This window comes from Chionomys nivalis, chromosome 2, assembly GCF_950005125.1.
Source record: "Chionomys nivalis chromosome 2, mChiNiv1.1, whole genome shotgun sequence".
Lineage (NCBI taxonomy): Eukaryota > Metazoa > Chordata > Mammalia > Rodentia > Cricetidae > Chionomys > Chionomys nivalis.
Genome location: NC_080087.1, coordinates 8,418,939 through 8,443,490, shown reverse-complemented (window position 1 = coordinate 8,443,490; position 24,552 = coordinate 8,418,939). Strand labels below are relative to the sequence as shown.

Genomic DNA, 24,552 nt, shown 5'->3' with positions numbered 1-24,552 from the left:
TTGTAACTATAGTTCCAGGGGACCCAACACCTTCCTTTGGCCTTTCCAGGTACCAGACCTGAACATGGTGCAGAAACGTACATGAGGCATATACTCACTCATACGCAAAAGCAAAATTGCAGGTTAACAAATATTTAAATAAATTTTATTCTATAAATTTGAACATTTAGGGAATATGGGTGCATTTATAAGAAAGACAACCACAGTACATCAAAATTGATAATACTAAGGTATAAAAATAACAGTTAATGCAACTGAGTCTATCATCAGTGAGTTCCAATTGGTATTTAAGATAAAATAGTATTCGTTTTATATAAGCTCATCCAGATAGTTGGAAACATTTCAGCTTGTTTGGAGACCTGAATAACCTTAGTGTCTAAATCTGAGGTCCTTAATATGAGAAAAGAAAATTAGAGGTATTTTATGCATGTGAATCTTTTTTTGCCTGCATGTATGTCTGTGTACCACATGCATGCCGGGCTCTTGGGAAGACCGGAAGAGGGTTTTGGATCAGTGGGACTGGTATACAGAGGATTTTGAGCTGGCTTGTAAGAACTAAGAATTGAACCCAGGTTTTCTGGAAGAACAGCCAGTGCTAACTGCTGAGCCTGTGCTCCACCTCTGTGAGTGATTTTTTTTTTTCTTTTTCTTTTTAAAATAAGCCACCAAAACGTTGGGAAACTGAACCTAGTAGGCCATAAAAATAAAAGTAAATGCATAATATCCAACTTGAGTCTATTTCAGAAATATAAAATTGATTTAAAAAATTAGTTGTAACTCTGATTTTTTGAAGGATATAAGATGCTTAGATCACCTGGAACTTTATCAACTTTGTTCTTGAAACTAGTGGCAAGTAGTAGCTTTTGAACTCAAGGTGTGCTATGTAAGTAGTAAATAAAAATATAGAGTTGGAAGAGAAAAAGATATGACTCCGTGACAATGGCAGTTTGCAGACATAGCCCCTAGGAAGGCCCCCAAGAACAACTATAAAAATCAGTGATCAAGAATATGTGTTTCCGGGTATTAGAAACTAATTATGTATTCACATGTTAGAACAAAGTAGGTTTCAAAATATTTGCAGACTTATTAGGAAAACTTAAGTTTTTAGAAATAGCTTAAAAATAATTAAAGGCACCGTGAAAAATGTTTTTACATTCTTGAGAGACGAAAGAAGGCCAAACTAAATGAAATTAGGCCGTTATTCATGATTTAAAGTTTTAGTAGTTGATCCCAATGCACACTTTACTGAGTATGTAAACAATTAGTGAGATATATGCAGTAATGGAAAATGGCTGGAAATAGCTAAGATACTTTTCAGTACAGTTCCACCAGTTAGTACATACAATATGATGTAGTAAGAATAAATAATGGACTAGAAAGTTCCAAATATGTGTACTTGTATGTAGCTTAGCAATGGGGTAAGTCCTGAGAAGTGCATTGTTTGACAATTATGTTTTTTGGAGAGCATAAAATATACTACAGGTCTAAGTGATACAGGCTGGTCACCCATCCGATGTGGTAAATTTAATGTGTGCGAGGCTGATACAAGTATAATGTTACACGATGTTTACAGCAGGCTAGTTGTTTTTCCTGGTGAGTGGAGGTGTGTACTTCTCAGTGACCTTTTAAATTGTATAAATGTGAATAATATAAGAAGCTAAAGTTTTCTTTATACAATACTTTTCATCACTGACTTTTTTTATAGAAAGTTTAGACTCTTTGCATTAACTTTTAAAAGTATAAGTTAAAAGTGGAATTGAAAGAAAAAAGTAATTAAGAATCCATAATAAAATTGTTTAAGAATTATAATTTTAAAAAGCATACTCAAGAGTTTTGTACGTAGCACAGGATAGAATCCTAGTTTGAACATTAATATTCTATCAGCAATGTGGAACTGTCACTTACACAGTTGTTTCTGGAGACAGCTTTTATTGTTAAGAAAACAGGACTCTCACCCAAGTATTCTTGTTAAAGGACAGGATTTATTTTGTAGAGTGTCACTGCCTGTGTGGTACCCGTGTTTTGTTAGCTATTTATCCTCTGGCTTGGATTATGTGTTGATGGACAACTCAATAAAGATACCTTTGTTTAGCTAGATTGTTCTATAGCTTGCATTAGTGCATATGAAATTCCTCATAAGGCAATGATTTACATCTCATTTGTTAAGAAATTAATGAGTTCTAGGTTTGATTTCTTCCTGGTTTATGTTCAGAAGAGATTGAGTAAGTTAATTCATATGTTTGCTTTTAAAGAACTTCAATGCAACTTCAAAAGGGAATAATATATATTATCTTTCCCTACAGTTTAATTTTGTTGGGAGAATCCTTGGACCTAGAGGACTTACAGCTAAACAACTTGAAGCAGAAACAGGATGTAAAATAATGGTCCGAGGCAAAGGCTCAATGAGGGATAAAAAGAAGGTAAGTCCTTTATAAATGGATGTTCTCCAGCATTTTTGCCTGTTAATAATCAATTTCCATATCTCAGACATTGAGTATGATCCTCACAATGAGAACTTTGGAGTTGTTTTAAGACATTCTGATTTTCTCCTTACCATTTTCATTCAAGAACTGAAGTATCTAAGTATCCCTTACTCTAGCATGATAACTTGCTTTGCTACTTAATATTTAAAAACCGGCAATAAGAATCTGACTACTGAGTTTTATGTAACAACATGCAACTAAGCAACTAAAACTTGAAAAACAAAACAAAACTGAGGTGGTTTTTTTTTTTTGAGTTCAAGGCCTTGAACTGTGCCATGAAGTTGTATCACCAGGTCCTTAAGTTTTAGGTGAGGTCTCACATCCCATACTGTGATAAGCCAGCCCAGGCTTGCTTTAATCTTGTTATCTTACTTTACTTTTCTGGATAGCTGGGGTTGCAGGCATAACATTGTGGTCAGCTCCTAAAGTGTTTGCTTTGATAGACCCCAAATGCGATTGGCCAGATGAGTGGGGACAGTTAGTTTCAGCAATTATGTTTTTCTTGACTAAAAGCAGTTTTCTAGACATTTTACTTTAGTAAGTAAATCTGCTTTCTATTTTTAACCCCTGCTCCTAGTGTCACTTCTGTTACTTTGTGTGTGATCGAAAGAGTGAAGAAAAGGAGGGAAAGCTCTGAGGAATTGTCAGTTGAATTAAGTATTTGATGCTCAACTATTTACTTTAAATATTGTCATTATGGAGATTCTATTTGCCTCGTTTGCTTTTTTTTTAAAAAAAGAAGATTTATTTATTTATTATGAATACAATATTCTGCCTGCATGTGTACCTGCACCCCTGAAGAGGGCACCAGATCTCATTATAGATGGTTGTGAGCCACCATGTGGTTGCTGGGAATTGAACTCAGGACCTCTGGAAGAAGAGTCAGTGCTTTTAACTGCCGAGCCATCTCTCCAGCCCCCTCGTTTGCTTTTGTCCAGAATATTATGAGGTAGAATATTAAAATTTCTGTCTGTGGGAAAAAATAAACACAATGTGATTTTAAATATTACGAGTTCTATTACTTTCTTTAAAATTTTTTTTAAGGGTGATTTTATTTTTTTTATAAACTATTGTTTTTCAAAGATCCATTGGATGATAAGTCTGGGGTCATTTTATGTTGGAATACTTGGTGGAGTTTATAGGAAGAAAGCGACTCACCAGTGTTTTGATGCGCTGTCACCTGAGCCGCCCCAAGCTGACAGCATCTTAGTTCTTAGTTCAGTGCAAAGGAGTGGGTATCTAGAAGTCTTGAAGGAAACTCTGATGATATCTTTAATAATGTCTTCATTATTTAGTTGAATTTAAAGATATTTTTGTGGGAGTTATATGATATTTTTCTCCCTAGAACATTTTTAGATGTTCATTTAAACTTTTTAAAGTAAAACTTGTAAATACATTTCGAACTTAGGTGCGTTGTAATCTGAAATTTTGGTTCCTTTGAATAAGTGGCGTTAGGGTGGCATTGGCTTTTAACAGTACAAATACAGTTGTTGCCTAAGGACTTCGAATCAAGTTTTGACAACTTAAGAGCATACTGATCTTCACCAGAAAAGTGGTGTCTATCCATTCACTAGTTAAGAAATATTGTTTCTTGGGTTAAAGAGATGGCTCAGCGGTTAAGAGCACTGATTGCTGCTGTTTCAGATGACTCAGGTTCAGTTCCTAGCACCTCACAACAGTCTGTAACTCCAGGGTCCAACACCTTCACACAGACATACATACATGCAAGCAAAACACCAATGCAACGTAAAAATAAAAAAAGAAATATTTCTTAAAAGAAAATACTGTTTCCTTTTCTAGGTTTCTGCTCATTTGGTTTGCCCCATTATGTTAAACTCTGCCTATACAGTACTCATAGATAAAAATTAGAGATTATTTTAGCCATGAATACAGATATTTTCTGTTGTTTTTGGCAGAATAAAATGATAAGGAGCGAGCATTAATCAAATGGCTTAGGTTTGAATCTTGGTTCTGCCTTGTATTGTTTGAGGGTTGGATGAGTTATGCATCCAACCTTTAGAACAAGGAGATGGATACTAATAAGTACTGTAATAAATGATAGCAATATATTGTGTTTTAAACTACAAACTCATGGAGATGCTTATTTAATATGAGAAAATACCATAGTTCTTTTACTTTTGTAACTGATAGTATTTCCTGCTGTCTGTTCTGGTCACTTTTGAGTGTCCCACGTCATAGTAGGGTTTCTCCTATTAACCTTATTTGTAGAAACAGTCCCCACATTTTATTTTCTCCTATTGTCTGTTGAGATGTGAAACCTTTAAGATTATACATGTTATATATGTATACATATTATATAATATATAAAGCATGTCTCCCATACATGTGCAGAATATACATATGTATATATTAATACACATGTAGAAAACAATAGTAAAATAAATGAAAACACCTGAAAATGAATTATATGCAGAGTGTATTTTCAGTGTTGTTAAAATGCTATAGATGATCTTGCTATATTGAATGGCTTCTGTGTGACTGATACTTTTTATGTAAATTTTGTGAGAAATATATAAATTTTTTATCATCAAAATGTTTTCATAATTTAATTTTGATGGCATATAACACTATGTGATGTAATTCATATGTGCTTTTTTGCATGTGTATGAGTGCACGTGTGTATGTATACATCTGCTCATATATATGCATACATGTATATGTCCACATGCATTTAGAGACCCAAGCTTGATGTCTCAGTTTTCTTTTATTGCTTGTGTATTGAGTCAAGGTCTCTTACTTGAACTTTCCACCTTATGTCTTGATTCAAGATCTCTCACTTCAACATAGAATACTGATTCAGCTAATCTAGTTGCCTTCATTTTGTGTGTACTGTGATTATGAGTGGGTCTCACACTCAACATGACTTTCACATAGGTTCTGGGAGATCTAAACTGTTCATCAGCCTTGGACAGCAATTGCTTTACTGAGCCATCTTCCCCAACCCTGGGTGGCCTTTAGAAGTGTTGATAGTAAAAGAAAGTGAAAAATAAAGGTGTTTTCACTTGGTGCTTGTCTGTTGGATAAAAAATAGAACTGGTAATGACATAAATTAATATAACAAGGCTGATGAGTATGTTGTAATAGTTAACGAAAATTTATTATAATCCTTTATGATTATGTACTAAAATAAAATACTAAGAAAGCTAAAAAAACAATCTTAATTTCTTTGTTTCTTCATTGAAGTTGGACAAAAGTATGATAGAAACAATGTTTGCTGACAGAACCCTTTATTAAATACAACACATACTATCTTTTATGGAATTTCCTTGCTGTTTGGTGAATACTTGGCATTGAATAAGCATTAGAAAAGATGGCCCTGTAGTTGAGGTAATGAAAGGATGATGTTGATGCCTCTCCTTGGCGTTCCCCTTAAAGGCTTGGCAAACAGTGATGATTTTAGGCTCTGTCTGCTTTTAGTTCTTTCTGGAAGATAGATAGTATCATGCAATTCTAAGATGCTGATTTTAACCACATAACTTAATTTGCCAATTAAGCTTTCGTTTTCTTGGCATTGGTAATGATTTATTATTATGGGTGGGCTTGCCAACACTGGTTTTTGTGTTTGTTTTAAAATTTAAGTAGCTGTCAGAATAGGGGCAGGTAACATAGAATCTGACGGCAGGAACTGATAGAATTTGGAACACTATTAGGAATGTCTTGTCTGTACCAGGAAGCATATGGCAGTGTCCCAGTACTCTCTGTCTCTGCGGTTGAGTATGTTTGTGGTAATAGCATTGTTAGAAAATATGGTGTTAGTGAAAATCAGCTACTTTGAGGTCATTTCTTAAGATTTAATTCTGTGCATTAGCTCTGTTCTCAATATTTGACACACAATCTTCCAAATAGTCTGAGAGGCTAGATATAATGGGCCAAGCAGTGTTTAAAAGAATACAGTTTGTGTATTGTTATTTCAGGGCATAAGCTAGCCAGGCGACCAGAGGCTGGGGCGGCAGGAACACAGCCCGCAGCTCCCACTACAGGTTTTATTGTTTACATTTTGTGTGTAAGGAAATTTCTTGTCAGGGAGGTTGAGTGACTTGGCAGAGTTGACATTCCAAAAAAAAGTGGTAGTCAGATGTTGAAACGACATGTGCAGTGTTTTGTTTCATGTACCACCTTTTACCAGTAAGCCGTTTCCAACAGCAACAGCTGCAGAAATACTGCAACATTTGAATTTAGGAAATCAATTTAATGTATTTCGTTTCATGTTTTCTTATTTTTCCATGGGTCATAATATGTTTAAATTTTATTTGACTTAAGGATGAGTGGAAAGCAAGTTATTTTTTTATTCCTTGAGACTACTGAGTACTCCTGATATTAGACGTTTAGGGACTTCTTACACTACAGTAATCAGCAGTCAAGTCTTGGGAGCATTTATGACATCATATAATTTGCTTCAATTTCAACACTATCTATTTGGAGATTATATCCGATCACAGAAGTTATGGAAGCGAGCTCCACTCCAAGCACAACCCCATCTGTGGTCCCTATTCAGCTCTAAGACCTTTTTTTATCCCTCTTTTAGGTTTGGTTAATTTGCTAGAGTGGTCTACCTAGAATAAAATAACATTTAGGTTTGCCAGTTTGCTATTAAAGGATATTTAAGTGGTACAGATGAACAGCCTTATGAAATGAATGCCTAGAGTAAGTTATGGATGGGGGAAGGTAGAGTTTGCATGGCATCTTCTGAGCGTGACAGGCACCATTTGGGCTTTTCTGGTTGTTGAACTGCAGAGAAATTTTCCTATTTCTCTCCTTAGGAGTTTTTATGAGGCTTCTTTGGGGAATGGTAAATGTGACATCATTGGCCATTTGTTCCCTATCCTTTTCTCTTGGAAACTAGAAAGTGCCAGCCTTTTTAGTTAAAATGATTTTGGTTTCCCTGGCAACCCACTCACAGGCTGGGACTGTCCCATAACCTTTAATCATCTATTACCTCATTAGTATCCAAAGAGTAAATGAGAGCTCTATTGCCAAGAAATGAAGAACAGATACAGATTATTTCTAATTTGAAATCTAATGGTGGGCTTAAAAATTAGATATTTAATATGCAGTGGGGGGAGGACCTGAAATTCAGCTATGTTTTGTATACCTTTCTCTTACATGTTGAAGGGTGCTGTGTACTTTGTTGTTCCACCTGTCACATGGGGCCATTTAGAGAATTTTCTGTGTATGACACGTGAATACTCAGGAATAATTTAGGTGTTTTGGAGTATTTTATAAATGGTTTCTAACTAGGGAGTTTCAATTGGGCAGTAATTCCCTTGATAGGAATTGTTCATAGGATAGAATTCTTCAAGGATTTAATCTTAGTTTTTCCAATAGGAAACTATTTTGAACATAATCCAGATACTAGAGAAAATAGTTTAGGGAAAGAAAGTAATAGAGCAGCACTGTATTTTGTATACTGCGATATTTTATTTGTATTCTGATAAATAAAGCTTGCCTGAAAATTAGAGTACAAAGCTAAGCCACCAGAGTCCAGGGATACCTTTAATCCCAGGATTCCTGCGGTAAGAGACTGATGGCTTTGTAAATTCAGGGCTAACCTGAACTACAGGAGAGCAAGCCAGAAACAGATCCAGGTGTTTTGCTTATACCTTTAAATTAATCCCAGTGCTTGGCAGTCAAACACCTGTAGTCCTAGCACTAAGTGGAGACAGGAGTGTTATGGTTGGGTGGAGAGAGGATTATAAAGGGGGAAGAGATAGGAACTCACTAGAGTGTGGCCCCTGAGATTTGGTAGAGACACACTGCAGTCTAGGCAGTCTGAGGATTGCCCCTTCCGTCTGAGCATTGGTAGAGGTAAAAGGTCTCTCTAGTGGCTTACTGCTCTGCTTCTCTGATCATCAGCTTTAACCCCTACATCTCATTTTGTGATTTTATTATTCATACCATAGTACACAACTACTTACTAATTTTTAAATTTATTTATTTTATTCTGACCACAGTTTCCCCTCCCTCCTCTGTTCCTATTCCTTCCTCCCAACTCCTCTCTGCCCACCCTCCACCCCCTCTGTTTCTGTTCAGAAAGGGGCAGGTCTCCCATGGGTATCAACAAAGCCTGGCTATCAAGTTGCAGTGTGTATTAAGGCTGGGCAAGACAACCCAGTATGAAGAATAGGTTCTCAAAAGCCAGCCAAGGTGTTAGGGACAGCTCCTACTCCCACTGTTAGGAGTCTCGCTCGCGCGCGTGCGCGCGCGCGTGTGTGTATGTGTATATGTGGACGGCCTAGTTCAGCCCCATGCATGATGTGGGATTCCCTTCTGTATGCTGTGAATATGTTTTACTACCATGGATTAATAAAGAGGCTGTTTTGGCCAATGGCTTAGCGGAGCAAAGTCAGGTGGGAAAACTGAACAGAGATATATAGAGAGTAGACGGAGTCGAAACACCCTATAGCTGCTCAAGGAGACAGATGCCAGATCCTTACCAGTAAGCCACAGTCTTGTGCCGATACATAGATGAATAGAAATGGGTTAATTCAAGATGTAGGAGATAGCTAGAAATATGCTGAACGGTGTTGTAATTAATAAAGTTTCTGTGTGATTATTCGGGTCTGGGCAACTGGGAAACAGACACAGTCCCCTTCTACACATGCAGGCTCCCTGGTTGTTGGGCTCAGACTCTGTAAACTCCTGAGTCTAGGTTAGTTGTTTCTTTGGGTTTTCTTGGCTGATGTCCTTGACCTCTCAGGTCCATACAACCCCTCCTCTCCGTCTTCAGCAGGATTTCCTGAGCGTGTCCTTAGTTTGACTGTGGATCTCTACCAGTTACTGGATGAAGGGTCTGGTGACAATTGCGATAGTCACCAGTCCCAACACATCCTATAGGCACTTGCTCATTTTTGTGGGATGATAGTTATAGTGGCAAAGGAAGTTACTTCCATAGAGAAAGTCTTTGTAGGACACTTTAGAGTTCTAGTACCAGTCTACAGATATACAGCTACTACAGTCTACAGCTCTTCCCTGTCCTAAACAGAAGGGATCAAAGTGTGCAAGCCTATGAATTCCTGCCTCACACCTCATTCTATTTAGTCAGATCCACCCATGATTGAAATGTTTGGAGTTGGTGAAGCTAGGTCAGTCAAATCTGTCTTATAGAAGTTCTCAGACTTGGAAGTTTTAGTTCAAACCCTTCTCACTATGAAGGACAATGTGTGGGCAGGGATCTGCCGGTCATTCTAGGACTGCTAATAGTCGTATGTATATTCACATTCATTAAACAAACACTAAATATAATTAAAGATTAAAAACCAAGTCCATTATTCTAAAACTACTTCAGACAGTTTGGGGATATTTTCTAGGTTGTTCAAATAATTGTTCATATGTACACTTCTTATAGAAAAAGTGGGTCATGCTGGTTCATAATTTTATATTTCTTCTGCAATATTATGTTCCATCCTTTTTCATTTTACTATGTAGTTGAGCTATATGTTGAGGGATAGAAAGGTGTGAAATTGAAAAAATGAAATTTATGCCCTGGCAGTGCTGGAGCATGCATGGGAAGCCTGTATATGGAGGCTCTGTTGAACTTGCTCATATATTGGGCTTCATAGGGAAAGGTACTCAAACAGAATTCCAAGTAATACACAAGCTAAGTTTCCTCCATTTTTAGGAGTGTAAGGATTGACACACACTCTCTCTCTTTAAATGGAGGGCTACTGTTGTCTAAGTATTTTGAAAGAGAAAAATTAGTTTTATGGTTGGTATACACTTCTGTTTGTTCTGAAGTATTCCCATGGATTTTGCTAGTTAAATTTTCATGATGGATTAACATTTGTCTCTTGTCTCAATGTCATTGACAGCTAATGGCAAAATTATCTAGCATAAATACAGCTCCAAAGAACTTGTTTTATTCATTTTGTTAATACTGTGTTCTTCGTGAATAATACCTTAAGCACTGATATGATTTATTTATTTTTTTAAGTATCTTTTCACTGTGGAAATAAATAGAAGCAGGACAGCCAGAAGCCTACTGGGCTGTTACTTGCCCATCGGTCAGCATTAACACTTCTTGTCTTTTCACAGGCGAGTTCTTTCTTATCTCCTTTCTATTCCTCCCCACTCTGTGTTAGGGTGTTCAAGGAGCAAATTCTAGACATACAGTTTCAACTTTAAATATTTTATTAAGTAGCTCTAAAATAGCCTCAATAATAATAAGTAATAATAATGTTAATTTTTGTATCACCAAATGTGTAGTTCATACTCATAGTTCTTCTCATGTCCTATAGATGTTCTTTCAAAATGCATGTTTAAATTATATCTAGCCATTCCCATTTAATCCCAGCATTACCAGAGGCAGGCAGATCTGTTAATTCAAGATCAGCCTGGTCTGCCTCTCCTGGAACTAGCTCTTGTAGATCAGGCTGGCCCCCGGCCTTTTTTTGTTTTTTTGAGACAGGCTTTCTCTGTATTTTTAAGAGCCTGTCCTGGAACTAGCTTTTGTAGACCAGACTGACCTTGAACTCACAGAGATTCCCCCTGCCTCTGCCTGCTGAGTGCTGGTATAAAAGGAGTGAGCCACCACCACCCGACTCAGGTCCTGTTTCTTACTAGCATGCTAATTTTTATGTTAAAAGTTTGAAGAACTCACTAGCTCGTACATAGTGAATCAATTCCCAGAAATGCTCTTAAGGTACAGCATGAGGCTTGCTGTGCTTTTCTTTTCTTTGCCATGCATTTAATAGTTGTGATGGGTTGCAGTTCATTGTATCTTTTTTTCCCCCTCACTGATGTAAAGTGATGGTTCCTTTTCCCCTGGTAAGATAAAACAGTCTTAGTAACAGGGAAACCCTACTGCTGGTGATGTAGGCAATGAAAGCAGTTTTACCTTGCTATTCCTTTTAGGGTATATCCCACTACTGTTGTCTTGATTTATGCATTTTAAAATATTTATGTGCTTTGAAATCAAATCTTAACCTGGTTGAGAAATTTTCAGAGAACTTTTGCTTTAATCCTAGTTTACCTATTCAGTCTCTTACCATTGGGTAGATTTTAACATTTTAATTTTTCCTTTAATTTTATCTTGTAAAAAGGCTTTATTACAAATATTTGTATGTAGTGGTGTTGAGTGTGTGCCACAATGCTCATGTTATGGCCAGAGAACATGTTGTGGGCGTTGTTTCTCTCCTTCCACTGTGTGAAGCCTAGAGATTGAACCCAGGTCCAGGCTTGACATCAGATACTTGTAGCTACTGAACCACCTCACTAGCGTAATCGTTTCCTCTTCCCTTTTTATCATCGTCTCTTCTTCCTCATCCTCTATACAGTTATGTAACAGTCACATACATCTTAGGGGTACCTGTGCGCTTGTATAATTTCTTACTGGTCCCATAGATTGCAATATACAGAACATTTTCTGCACCTTGCTTTATTACTATTTTTACTTAATACCCTTGTTTAACATCACTTATAGAAACATATCTATATAGTTTTCTTTTAAACTGCCACACGTTGACTTGTGTGAATCAGAAAAGATTTCTAATCTTTTGCTGTTATACACACATACATACTATTAAATACTATATTGAATGTCTTCTGTGTTTGTCTTTATTTGTAACTAGTTACCTGTTTATATTCAGGACAGAATTATTGTATTTTGGAATACATTTTTTTTGGCTAATTTTTGCACTGCATCACCAACAGAATTAAATTTCTGTGTGTTACATAGGAGACTGAGCATCTTTTACAGGTATTGGGGAAAAACCAATTGTATATAGTTACACCTTAAACTGAACATTAAGTTTTGACTTTTTCAGAGAATCTTCAGTTGAAAAAGATTGTAGTTTGTAAGGAATGTTTTTTTCTCTCTGAACTTTTTATTCTTGCCTTCACATCACATCACAGTCCACCTTCCAATCCATTACTGATTACTTCTTTAAAAGAATATTTTGTACAAGGAACAAGATTGACTGTGGGTAGGTGAGGGTGCTTGGTTTCCCATAGTGAAAGGTTTGAGGTAAAATTGGAGAAGCTGTTTGACATTGAATGCAAAGTTGAATGCTGTGTTAAAGGAATTCATTTTCCCTTTGGGAGCAGTTTTTAATATTATAATATGTTAATTATTTTTTTAAAAATAACTACATTGGAAGAGGTGGTCTGAAGGGAAGTCATGAATGATTATGAAGCCTTAGATAACCCACCTAGAAATTCTGTTATTGTAATGAAGTAAGATTAATGTCTTTGAATTGCCAGTTCTTTGTTCTTTTTGTGGATAGAAATTTTTATTTTTAATTTACAAATAGTTGATAAATTTATGGGGAACAGTATGGTATTTAGTAGTTATACAATTTATAACCATCCAATCAGCGTCATGTTTATTTGTGTTAAGACAGTTTGCTGGGTTTTGGTGGCATATGCCTTTAATCCCAACACTGGGGAGGCCGAAGCAGGCCCATCTCTGAATTCAGGCCAGTCTGGTCTACAGAGTGAGTTCCAGGACAGCTAGGGGCTACACAGAGAAACTCTGTCTTGAAAAACCCAATGAATGAATGGGGGGTGGGAGGGGGAAGAAAGGAAATACTATTCAGGATCATTTATCTTAACAGTCCTGACCTTAACACATTAAAGTAATAGCACATCTCCATGCCTCAGAGCCATGCTCTGCAATGCCAGTGTCTTCCAGATGTCTATGTTGTTGACAGCTAGTAATTTGATTTTTTTTTTTATGTGCTGGCTATATTTGTCAACATGACACAAGGTAGATTAGTTATCTGAAAGGAAGGAACTTAGTTGAGAAAATGTCTCTAAGATCTGGCTCTTAAGTTATTTTCTTAATGAGCAATTTATGGAAGAGGGTTCAGCCCATCGTGGGTGGTACTATCCCTGGGATTGTGGTTCTGGGTTCTCTAAGAAAGCAGGCTCTGTAAGCCATTAGGAGTAAGCCAGTGAGCCATACACTTCCATGACCTCCGGCTTCTGCCCCAATGAGTCCTGACCTCATTGCTTTTAATGATGAAATATAAGGACCTGTATTTGAAATAAGCCCTTTCCTCACCGAGTTGTTTTGTCCTTTCTTTTTGGTCAGTTGGGGATATGTTAGACTTTTAAAGCAGAAGGAAACCGAGTGTATTGGTTACTTTGAAGTCACGGTAGTCAGATAACAGATGTGACTTCAGGGAGGGAGGCTGCATTCAGGGGATATGGACTTGTCATAGCATCCATTTTGGAAAGTGGCTCACCTCAGTAGTCTGTGTCTGCCAGCTGTACCTAACTTCCTAAAGGCCTCACCATATCCTCTCCAAACAGTGAAACCAGGAGGGTAGAAAGTGTTCAGACACATGGACCCATAGGAGCTCTTTCAGCTTGAAACCTTAGCATTTGTTCCTCGGCAAAAGACTAAATCCCTTTCTCTTCAAACCATCTAGGATAAAAGACCACTGTAAGAAAAAGGAAACTCGCTGGAGACAATCTCTTTGTTAAATGTAAGAAATTATCTACCAGAGAAATGGTACTTTTTAAGATAACTTATCCTTATTTGAAACTTTTCAACAGAAAAAATTAGCCAGTCAGAATGCTGTCAAGTTTTTGTAAACATCCTTGGTTTACTTGTTTGCGGTCTACAGTGTAATTTGTGGCAACTTCTGGTTTTTCAAGGTTGTAAACTAGCTTCAGTGGCGCCTGTTCACTCACTGCCTTTGTTAGCATTTTGCCATTTGTCTGTATCATTGTTCTGTATTGCTTGATGTTCCTTTCCATAATTCTGTAATGAAGAACTTCATTATTGGACAATTTCATGAGTCTAGTGAGCTACTCTATTCTATTATAGTAGATTTTTTCCAATTTAGTCCTTCAGCTGTGAAATACTATTACAGTTTTTGTTGCTTTTTAATTTTAAAATGTTTTAATTTTATAACACTCGTAGTTGCAATAAAATTAGGTACCAGAGAAATGGACTTTTTAAGATAAATAAAAATTCTTTTTATTTTAAAGATGTATTATTATATGTTTTGGGGGCTGTGTATAGAACCTATGGTCTTTTGTATACTAAACATGTGTTAGAGCTAGGATGTTATCACTGCCTACCCTTTTCAGCAATTAAAATGGGAACTCTCAAGACACCTTATTAATTGTTAATAATGATTGTTATCTTTGAAACTAAAAGAATTAATTTCTGACTAGTACTGTCTGCTCATCTAAGTTGTGAGTTCACTGAGTAATAAGAAACAAAAGAGTAAACAAAAATTGGGTGAAAACATATAATGTGGACAGCCATCATTAGCAGCAACTCATTCAAAAGCTGTAAGATTTGAATGGCATCAATTTAAAAGACGTCACAAATAGGAAACACAACTAAGTTCATTTTCAAAAAATAATTTAAAAAATTATAATAGGATTTCATGTATTTTAGTATTTAAAAAAAAACCCTGGTTGAAATTCAGTTTTTAAAAATCCCAATCTTTTCCCAGTCTAGTTAATCATTGTTTATATGCTTATGTGTATTTTGGGACTATGTATATTTATAGTGTGATTTTTTTTTTACTTGAATATTAAATCTAGATCCATTTAAACATTGTTAATCTGATGGCATATACCTTTAATCTCAACATTGGGGAAACAGAGGAGGGTAGATATCAGAGTTGAAGACCAACCAAGTCTACATAGCCAACCATGATTTCAAATAATGATCCTCTTTCATCAGAAAATGAAAATACTCAAACCAGGAATCTTTTTGAAATTAAAAGATACGAACATAATGAAGGGATCATTTCTACTGCTCTGAAAGTACAAGTTCTTTAATTCTTATTTAATAAAAAATTATACTCATAGATGAGGTGTGAGAGTAGTACAGTGGACACTAGAGAGATGGCTCCATTGCTAGAATATACAGTGTGCTTGCAAGGACTGCAGTTTGGTTCCCAGCACCCAAAGCAGGTGGCTCACAACTGCATACAACTCCAGCTCCAGGGTATCTAAAGCCACATCTGGATTGTGGGCACATATGCATGCACATGTGCATAGATAGACACACATTTGAAATAAAATATATGGGGGATTTTGTTTGCTTTTGTTTATTTTTTAGAAGTACAACGAATTTCTGTGCTCCTTTAAAATTGGTTTGGTGTAATTTTTAGCATTTTATTTTGAGGGGCACACATAGCTGTTCATCATTTACAATATTTTCTATTTATAATTTTACCAACTCGGTAAGACTTATTTGTAACTCAGAAATATTTGTGATACTTGGATTTACTCATGGAAGCATACATAATGACAGAAAGGAATCATCTAAAGATTTTCCATTGAGACGAAACAAGATGAGACACTGCCTTTCTGCTCTAGCGTTCACACAACACGCCCTGTTCCCGTCACAGTCTATTTAGTACCTCATGCTTATGCTTATGCGATCTTCTCTTCCAGATATTCCCTTAAGTATGCTGCTGAGGGACTTGTCTAGTCGTGTTCTTGAGCAAAAGGCTGTGCTACCTTACAGAGCAAACGGCCACATCAGAGAAACTAGATACAGTTTGTTGATTGTTTGTTTAGTGTTAATGAAATCAACAGTTGATATTTAAAATTTAAACAAGTTTCTTTAAACAAGAACATATATAAAACTTAGTTTTATGCATTGATTTGTTAATAAAAATGTGACCTCATGTATTCATGAAGCCTAACCCCATTTTTTTTCTAAGAGCAGGAATTTAGGGTTCAGTATTCTTGATGATTTTATTTTAGTACATATTGTGAGAACTGACTTTTACACCCCAAGTGTATACGCCACAGACATTATTATTATTTATCCCTATAATAGAGATATTTCTTTAAATCGGTGCTATATTAAGGTTAAGAGCACCTGCAATCTTGCCTCGGACCCGACTTCAGTCCCAGTGCTAACGTTGGGTAGCTTACAGCTTCCTGTAACTTCGGGTGTGTGATACCCTTTTCTGGACTCCACAGATGTCAGTACTCTTGTGCACATAACTGTACACATAGACATCTATACAGAACTTTAAAATGATGAAAATCTTTTTTTTTTTTAAAAAAAAATCCCTTTATCTCATTCCAAAGATTTCATATTGCTATCTCCAAGCGATGTGATTTTTTTTTCTCAATATACGACATTTAGCAGTTAGAAAGTATGGGGTTGGCTCTTTCTGTTGATGCTCATTGTAATCAGGTGGATAACAATAGTGCTTGCCATATGTTTTTTACTATAGCATAAGATTAACTTTTCCCTTTTAAAATTTTTTGGTTTTCGTTTTTCTTTGTTGTTGCTGTTCTTTTCTTGAAACGGGGTTTTGTTTTGTTTTTTGTTTGTGTATTCCTGACTGTCCTAGAGAACAGGCTGGCCTTAAAACTTGGTCTACCTCTGTCTCCTAAGTGCTGGGATTAGAGGCATGTGCCTGGTCAGCTTTAAATTTATAACCAAGAATATTTCCAATAGATATTTGCATAATTGTAGCACAGATAATCAAAACCCAGATTAGATAACCAGAGATAGATAAAGGGGTTAAAGCTGTAGATCAGAGAAGCAGGGCAGTAAGCCACTAGAGAGACCTTTTACCTCTTCTAACGCTCAGACCGAACCGTCAATCTTCAGACTGCCTAGATTGCTCTCTATCTCCACCATATCTCAGGTGCCACAATCCAGTGAGTTCTTATCTTTTCCTCTTCATATTCCACTCTCCACCCATAACACTCTTGTCTCCATTTTATTTGTATTTTAATAAATAAAGCGTTGCCTGAAAATTTGATTGCTAAACTAAGTGACTAGAGGTCAGGCAGTGGTGGCCCATACCTTAAATCCCAGGCTCAAGTTCAAGGCTACCCTGGGCTACAGAAGATTGATCCAAAAACAGATCCAGGTGGTAGTGGCAGCTCATACCTTTAATCCAAGCTCTAGAGAAGAGTTTATGATGGGAGGAAACAGGTTTCAGGCACAGTCTCATTCTGAGAATTAATGGAGGCAGGATCGTTGTTTTTTTTTTTTTTTTTTTTTTTTGGTTCAAAGTAGAGGTAAGAACTCTATAGTGGCTGACTGCTTTGCTTTTCTGATCTTCAGCTTGACCCCCCATGTCAGTCTCTGGATTTTTATTATTTGTGCTACACATAATGGTTTCAGAATTCGGTTAATGACTTGTGCCCATTTTTTTTTTTTATGTTTCTGTAATTTCATTTATACTTCCTAGTTTTGTTGTTTCTGATAGACTAAAATATTTTTTGTAGCCTCCATTTTCTGTTGAGTTACAATTTATATCTTTTAGCTAATTTCTCTTCAATATCAAGTCTGCTTACTTGATATCTTTACTTCATTTTATAATGTAGGATGGTAAATTCCATTCTTATATACTTTATTACTTTACCCTTTAAAACAACTGTAATGACAAACATTTTGAATTGTTTTTATAATGGTGTAGTTTACTTCAGTATGAGAAAAACTTGACAATTTACTTTTAAAATTCTTACTTAAATGAAATTTTTATTAACTTAATATTTATTTTTTGCTTTTGTATTCCTACTGAGTGTTGGTTGGGGATTAACTCTGACTGTCCAGGAAATTACGTAAGTTGTGTTTTACCTAGTTTTGCTGCATTTATTTCCCAGTTTTCTTGGAGGAAATAAAAGACATGATTTGTTTAAGAGAAAAGAGAAAACACAAGCAGTGATGCTTCTGAGTCTTACCTGTCACCTTATGTTTTGATGGTGTGTGAAGGTTATTTTTTTCAATATCATAATAGGTATGAGGCTATAGAAGTATGTCCTTATCTCTTAATTTGTCCAAAATAACCCAAGCTGTATAACTGCTGTGATGTGATTATTAACAGACTTTCTATTTACTCCCAGAGCACTGGGGTTCTTAGTTACTCATTATAGGACTCTCAAATCATTTAACCTATCAAATTTAGAATACTATATACAGGACAGGGCACTTAACCTTTCCATTAGTTAATGGGATTAACTAATAGCCTAAGATTTTTGTGTCAGATCTGCCTTAAATACATGGTCCAGTGTTTTCATTTATCTTAAAATTTTAGTAGGAAGTGTAGCTGTTCAGAAATGTTCCATAATTGGAATTTACTGTACACTTTAAAATACGAGATTTCTTTTGTAGACTTACTGTCAGTAGAAAACAAATCTGTAGTGAACAGCTCATGGTTTTATGTTTATACACATACAGGAGTAACTGACGGAAGGTTTTAAGTAAAAATTAATATATATGTATATAATTTGACATGGTATTAGGAATCATTTGGTGTGAAATAAAAATTGATAATTGCCAAATGATGTTGGTAGTGCTTTGAAATGGGACATGCTGTGTGCTAAGGTGTGTGTAATTCCACAGATGATCTGTCATGCTCTCTATTGTCCATAGTTAAAAGATACCGTATGGTGATCTTGGTGACAAAATTCAGGATTTCTGATGTTTGTCCCTGGTCGCTCAAATTCCCCTAAATTCTTGGTGTTGATTTTGTACAATTAGAAGCTAGTTTAAATGCTGTACTCACAAGGATGTTATCATTGGTTGCTGTTAAACTAGTCTAAGCCTGTGCTTTTTTTGTAAACTAAAATTCTAGAACCACATTGTTCAGCAAGGTCTATTTGTGCCACTGTAACCAAATATATGAGAATAGGTAGTATATAATGAATAGAAACTGTTGCTTTTCTTGAGGCTGTAGAATTCCAAAGATCGAGGCACTAGCAGGATCCAGTATTTGCTCAGTGTACTCCATAGGAGACTCCACTGATGTTATCCTCCACAAAGAGAAGTGTGGTTGAACAGATAGATGTAAGGAACAGAAAGGGAGATAGATATTTCCTCCTTTTGAAGCCAGACTACCTCCTCAAAGATCCAACTTGCCATTGTTTTATTGTGGGTTTTCTCACTCTGAATTTGGGGCAGCAAATCTAGACCATACCACACCACCAGCTTACATATGGTTGTAAAAATGGAAACCATAAGAGAGAAAAAACTGAACAGTTGCATGATTCGGTTGAAGTCCTCAGTGGTGACAAATGGCTCCTTTTGTACAGGAAAAGTGAGTTCTATTTTCACTGATAACATTTTGTTGTTTGGGAATGACTTTTTCAGGCAAAATCTTTTTAGTAAATCTGGAAAAATAAAGGCTTAGCAGTATGTAATGTCTTTTTTTTTTAACTCTCTCTTTTGAAATAATTTTAAAATGGAAAAAACTCCCCATGCTTACCATTCACCTCATCACAAATGTATATACAAGCGTTTTAAGTCTGGGCCCTGAGTATTTATAGTATTTAAATACTTATTTATTTGTTTATTATTATTGGCTGTGTATATTTTTTTGTGAATGATATGTTTGTACAATGTGTGTGTTTGTGTGTGTGTGTGTGTGTGTGTGTGTGTGTGTAGGTGACTGGACAACTGTGGAATTGTTTTTTTATTCCATCTTTATTTGGGTTCTGGGTACCAAACTTGGGTTGCCAGGCTTATGTGGCAAGCACCTTTACCTGCTGAGCCATCTTGCTGACCCCACTTGTTTTAGCTTATTAATTACTGATATCATTTAGTAGAAAAAATTTTAATGATAAGATTGCATTCTGTAGCTCAGGCTAGCCTGGAATTTATTAAATAGTTCATACTAGTCTCAAATTAAAGACAGTTCTTCTTCCTCAACTTACCTGGTATGTTTAAATTTCAGACATGAGCTAATACACAATAATTTTTAAAATTGTATATTAAAAAGTAATTTTAGTCAGTTTTGTGATGACAGGTCTTGCATCATCTAACCTTAGTAACTTGGTGTTAAGGCTAGAACATGTATATTGTTCTCTTTGGTAATTTTCCATGCTTCCCATGCAGTGCTTTTGAGTACACATTTAGGAAGTCACCAAAAGAAAGATAGATGGCAGCTGCAGTGTATTCAGGTTGTTTATGACATTACCAAAGTGGGTGGGGGAGCTTGAGGCAGACATGCCCTGAGACAATAGTTGTTTAATGAGTTTGCTTGTATGTACAAGAGAAGAGAATGGGCCTGATTGCTCACAATCTGAAGCCTGAAAATGTATTTTTCTGGATCTGTATATTTGCATATCTAATTGCTATGTAATCAAAACTAAGTGAACTGTAGCTACTTCAAACTTTAAAATGAAAGGCAATCATGCTTCTGGGGGCGGGGAGGGAAACTCTAAACTTGCAAGCTATCCTGAATATTAGCATTATAGTCTTCTTGTGCTTAATTATAGGTGTCTGGCTGAGCAGTAAATGTATGCTTGTGTAATACAGAAGTGAATGTGACTCTGACACACACTGGAGCTCAGTTGTAACAGAGCCTGAGCTTTGAGAGCCATTGCTGTGTATCCATTGTGTGTTTTGCTTAAGGGATGGTGCCAGAACGACTGTCAGTTATCTGCTTTGTTTGACATGGAGAGCAGTGCCCATTGACCTCACTCAACTAAAACTACTACTAGAATATACTTGGTTTTCTGATGGGAAGAACCCCTTCCCCTCTCAAATTGTTAGTTGACAGGGTTTTTTTTTTGTTTTTGTTTTTGTTTTAAAAGCCCTTTGAGGTTAACCTGTTTGCCATAATATGAGTCTTTGGATTATTGTTGATTTTTCTTTTCACTATATTATTAATTTGAGAGATGTTATATCCTTAAAGTCCTTAAATGCCATTGAAAGTTTATAGCCATTAATTTCAAGGTTTTCAGACTACTTAAGGCTCTTTTTATATTTTCACATTGAATTTACATATATAACAAAGGCTCAAAACATATTTTAGTTTCAATTACTGTCAAGCCAGTTCTTCTTAGTCATTCAGTACCTGTGGAAAACATAGGTTCAGCATGAGACCAAAGTCTTTAAGATTCAAGGATTTAGACTGAGCCAGGAGACTATTGAAATGCCTGAAACTCCCTCCCACTCAAAAAAACAAAAACAAACCACAAAATCATTATCACCTTAAACTATTTTTTTTCTCATTTCAAAAGTTTTTCCTTTTTCTCGAAAAAAGTTTATCTAAACCTAAAATTTAGGATTACTAAACTTTGTTTTTAAGAATACTAATGGTTTTCTGAAAAATTTCCCTCATTCTTAGAAAAAAGCCTAGTTGAGGTGGAATTAACAGACGTTTCAGTTACTCTCATGAAGTTGAAGCCAGGCATAGTATGTGTGTGCACACGCACACACCTGCCTGTGTGCCGAGGCATACCTGTGCTGTGTGGCACACTTGTGGAGATTAGAGGACAACTTCATGAGTTGTTTTTCACCGAGACCAGACTCGGGTTACCAGGCTATTTTATTGCCACATGTCTTACCTGCTGAAACTTTCCTACCCTTAGTATCCCCTCCCGTCTTTTTTGTGTGTGAGTGTGTTCATGTGTGTGCTTGTGAAGTCCAGAAGTCAACCCTAGTTGTCATCTGACTGTCCCTTATTTTTTGAGTAGGATCTCTGATTGGTGTGATGTTAAGCCACCTGTCCCCACCTACTAGTGCTAGAATTATTATGATAACACTGAGCCTGATGTTTTTGCCCAGATTCTGGGGATTGAACTGAAGTCCTCAAGAGTATGCAACAGGTACTTTTTGGCCAAGCTATTTCCTCATCCTAAAATTGTGCTTTAAGATCACATCTACTTTTAGTCACTTCTTCCTCACTGGCTAGGAGGTGTGTGTGTGGGGGGCTGCACGTGCGCGCCTTCCTCCCCCTTGCCCTTTTGTTACCTAGAAGTACTTTCTGGAAGAAACTAGAGAACCAGTTCAGATTTAAGGGTAAAGTAACCAGGAAGATGAGTCTGAGAACAGGCAGTGGGTATTGAAGCTGTTTTACAGGTGTAATATGAAATTTGAGTGTGCTACATCACATTTGAATAGAGATGAAGCTGTGCTTGCTGCCTAGAAAGAAACCCTGGTGTCAGGAGAAAGTGTCATAACCAGCCCCAAGACCACAGCTGCTTGATGTTTGAATGTAGAGCTATTGATAATTCCTATGACAGAAAGTTTTGAATTGTCAATGTAAGAACTTGGGTACTTTTTGTACTGCATGTGTAAATTTCTGTTAGGACAACTTCTACAAATAACTGAAGAAAGAACTTCAGAATTCAAAGTGAAGTTCTTGGAAGAAGAATGTTTGTAGGCCTGGTTTTTGAACCTGTTCACAGCACAGTGAGTATCATGAATTTAATGTTGAGGAATCCCTAATGCTATAGATGAGGAGAGAAAAGATGACAAAGGAGTTCCCAGATTTTAGCTGCAGGATTCACAGTGTGGTTGAAAGAACTTAAATAGTATGAGCTGAAGGTGTGACACTAAGGCCAGTTGGTGTACAAGAGCAAAATTTGTAGTTCTTCATTGAACCGACATGATTGCCTGCTAGGAACCAGACAGCTAAAGGCAAACAAACTGAAATAACAGAATTTAAGAGAGCTAACTAAAAATATGCTTAAGCTATTGGCCAATAAGTATTGTAATTAATACAGTATCTATGTGATTATTTTGGGTAAGGATGGCCAAAAAACCAAATGAGCTGCCTTTGCCTACAGTCATGCAGTTCAAAATTAGGACCTGAAGATGAGCTACATTCTTAAAACTAAGAGATAGTTACATTTAAAGTCATCTTGCAAGGTAGCCTAGGCTACCCTCAAACTAGAATCTTCAGACTTCCAAATGCTGTAATAGTAGGCGTGTACTACCATGCCTCACCCCACAGGTGTTTTGACATCCTGTCCTTAAGATTCGGATAAACTAAGATAGGGAGAGATGGACAATACAAGCAGGAAAATAGAAATAGTTAGGATGACATGGAAATTAAAAACTTCAAAATAGAATCTGTTATGGGTGAATAAATTTTGATAACTGAATAACCTTTACTGGATTGACCTTACTATATATTTGAAGGTAGTAGAGAATCAAGGGATGAGGAGAATTTGGAAAAACTGGTTTTGCATATTATAGGTGCAGATCAGAGTTCCAGGGGCACCTGCTTAAGTTTCTAGCTTCTTTGTGCCCAGGGATAAAGAAGTACACTAGGGACACATGACAAGGCAATGGGATAGAAACAGTTTATATATGAAAGAGTCCCATAGAATAGAATGGGCTAAGATGCTGGGAAAACACGTGTGCAAAAGCCCTGGGCCATGAGGTTCAATACCATTAGTTTACACAGTGCCCATCTTTTCTCCAATTTGTGTATCCAGATTTTATTTTGTTTTGTTTTTCTCTACATGCTCTTTTTGTTGCTTTTAGGCTAGGGTAAGGGGTTCCCTTCATTGTTTTCGACTGGCTTCTTTGATGTTGATGCTACTCTTAGTTGCCACTCAGATGGTGTAGCAGACATGTATTTGACATCCAAGGGAAGGGGAAAACAGATGACCTTGAAAAAAATGTTTGAAGAAATGCTCGCTTAGAACCTCTGGAGTTTTTTTGGAAGATATAGTCAGGTTCCAGATAACCAGCCAACAATAAGGTGGAATGAACACACAGACGATGTACAATGAGCTATATCAGAATAGATCTTGGACACCAGGTAACAAAGGGCCAATCTTACCCAGGTGTGCTGGCTCATACTTACATTCCCAAATATTTCGAGTGCTAAAGCAGGGAGATTATCAATTCAAGTGCTGGTTAAGTAGTAAATGTAATAGATCATATAACCTTAAAAGTATTGCCTATAGGTATAATTAGAAAACTACTGAGGCTACATTAAAGAGTTAAAAATAGCCCAATATATGTACATAGGGAGACAGTGCTTTAGTAACAAACCTTGGTGCTTTTGAATATATACTTTTCCCAAGTCGCTAACCTGTACCTTTTCTTCTAGGGCCTCCCCCGCCCCCCATTTTCTCTGTTTCTGTTACATTTTTAAAAAATCTTTAAAGCAGAGAGAAAAGAAAATTATATACAAAACATTAAATGGCTGAAATTTAGCAGAAAATAAATGGAAAGAGGAAAATAGCTTCTAAAAACGAGACTGTTAAAAAACACAAATACCTGAATTATCTAACTAGTAAAAAATGACTCTTAAGTGAAAATGAAATAAGATACAAGAACTGATTGTCAGCATGCTGATTACACTAGGAAATGTGAATGAGTGTCCTTTAGACTAAAGAAAAATTATAATAACTGAAAATTGGT

At 36.3% G+C, this 24,552-nt stretch overlaps 1 protein-coding gene across 6 annotated transcripts in view; it reads left to right on the top strand.

Annotated features, from left to right (window-relative positions):
• Qki (QKI, KH domain containing RNA binding) overlaps window positions 1-24,552 on the top strand; it is a 111,449-nt gene that overhangs the window by 46,087 nt on the left and 40,810 nt on the right. For all 6 annotated transcript variants that reach the window (XR_009058769.1, XM_057794816.1, XM_057794789.1 and 3 more), the window contains exon 3: window positions 2,304-2,420. Coding sequence is in view for 5 of the 6 variants with exons in the window: in XM_057794816.1 (XP_057650799.1) it covers window positions 2,304-2,420 (117 nt within the window). In the remaining variant the exon portion in view is untranslated. The remainder of the gene's footprint in view (window positions 1-2,303; window positions 2,421-24,552) is intronic.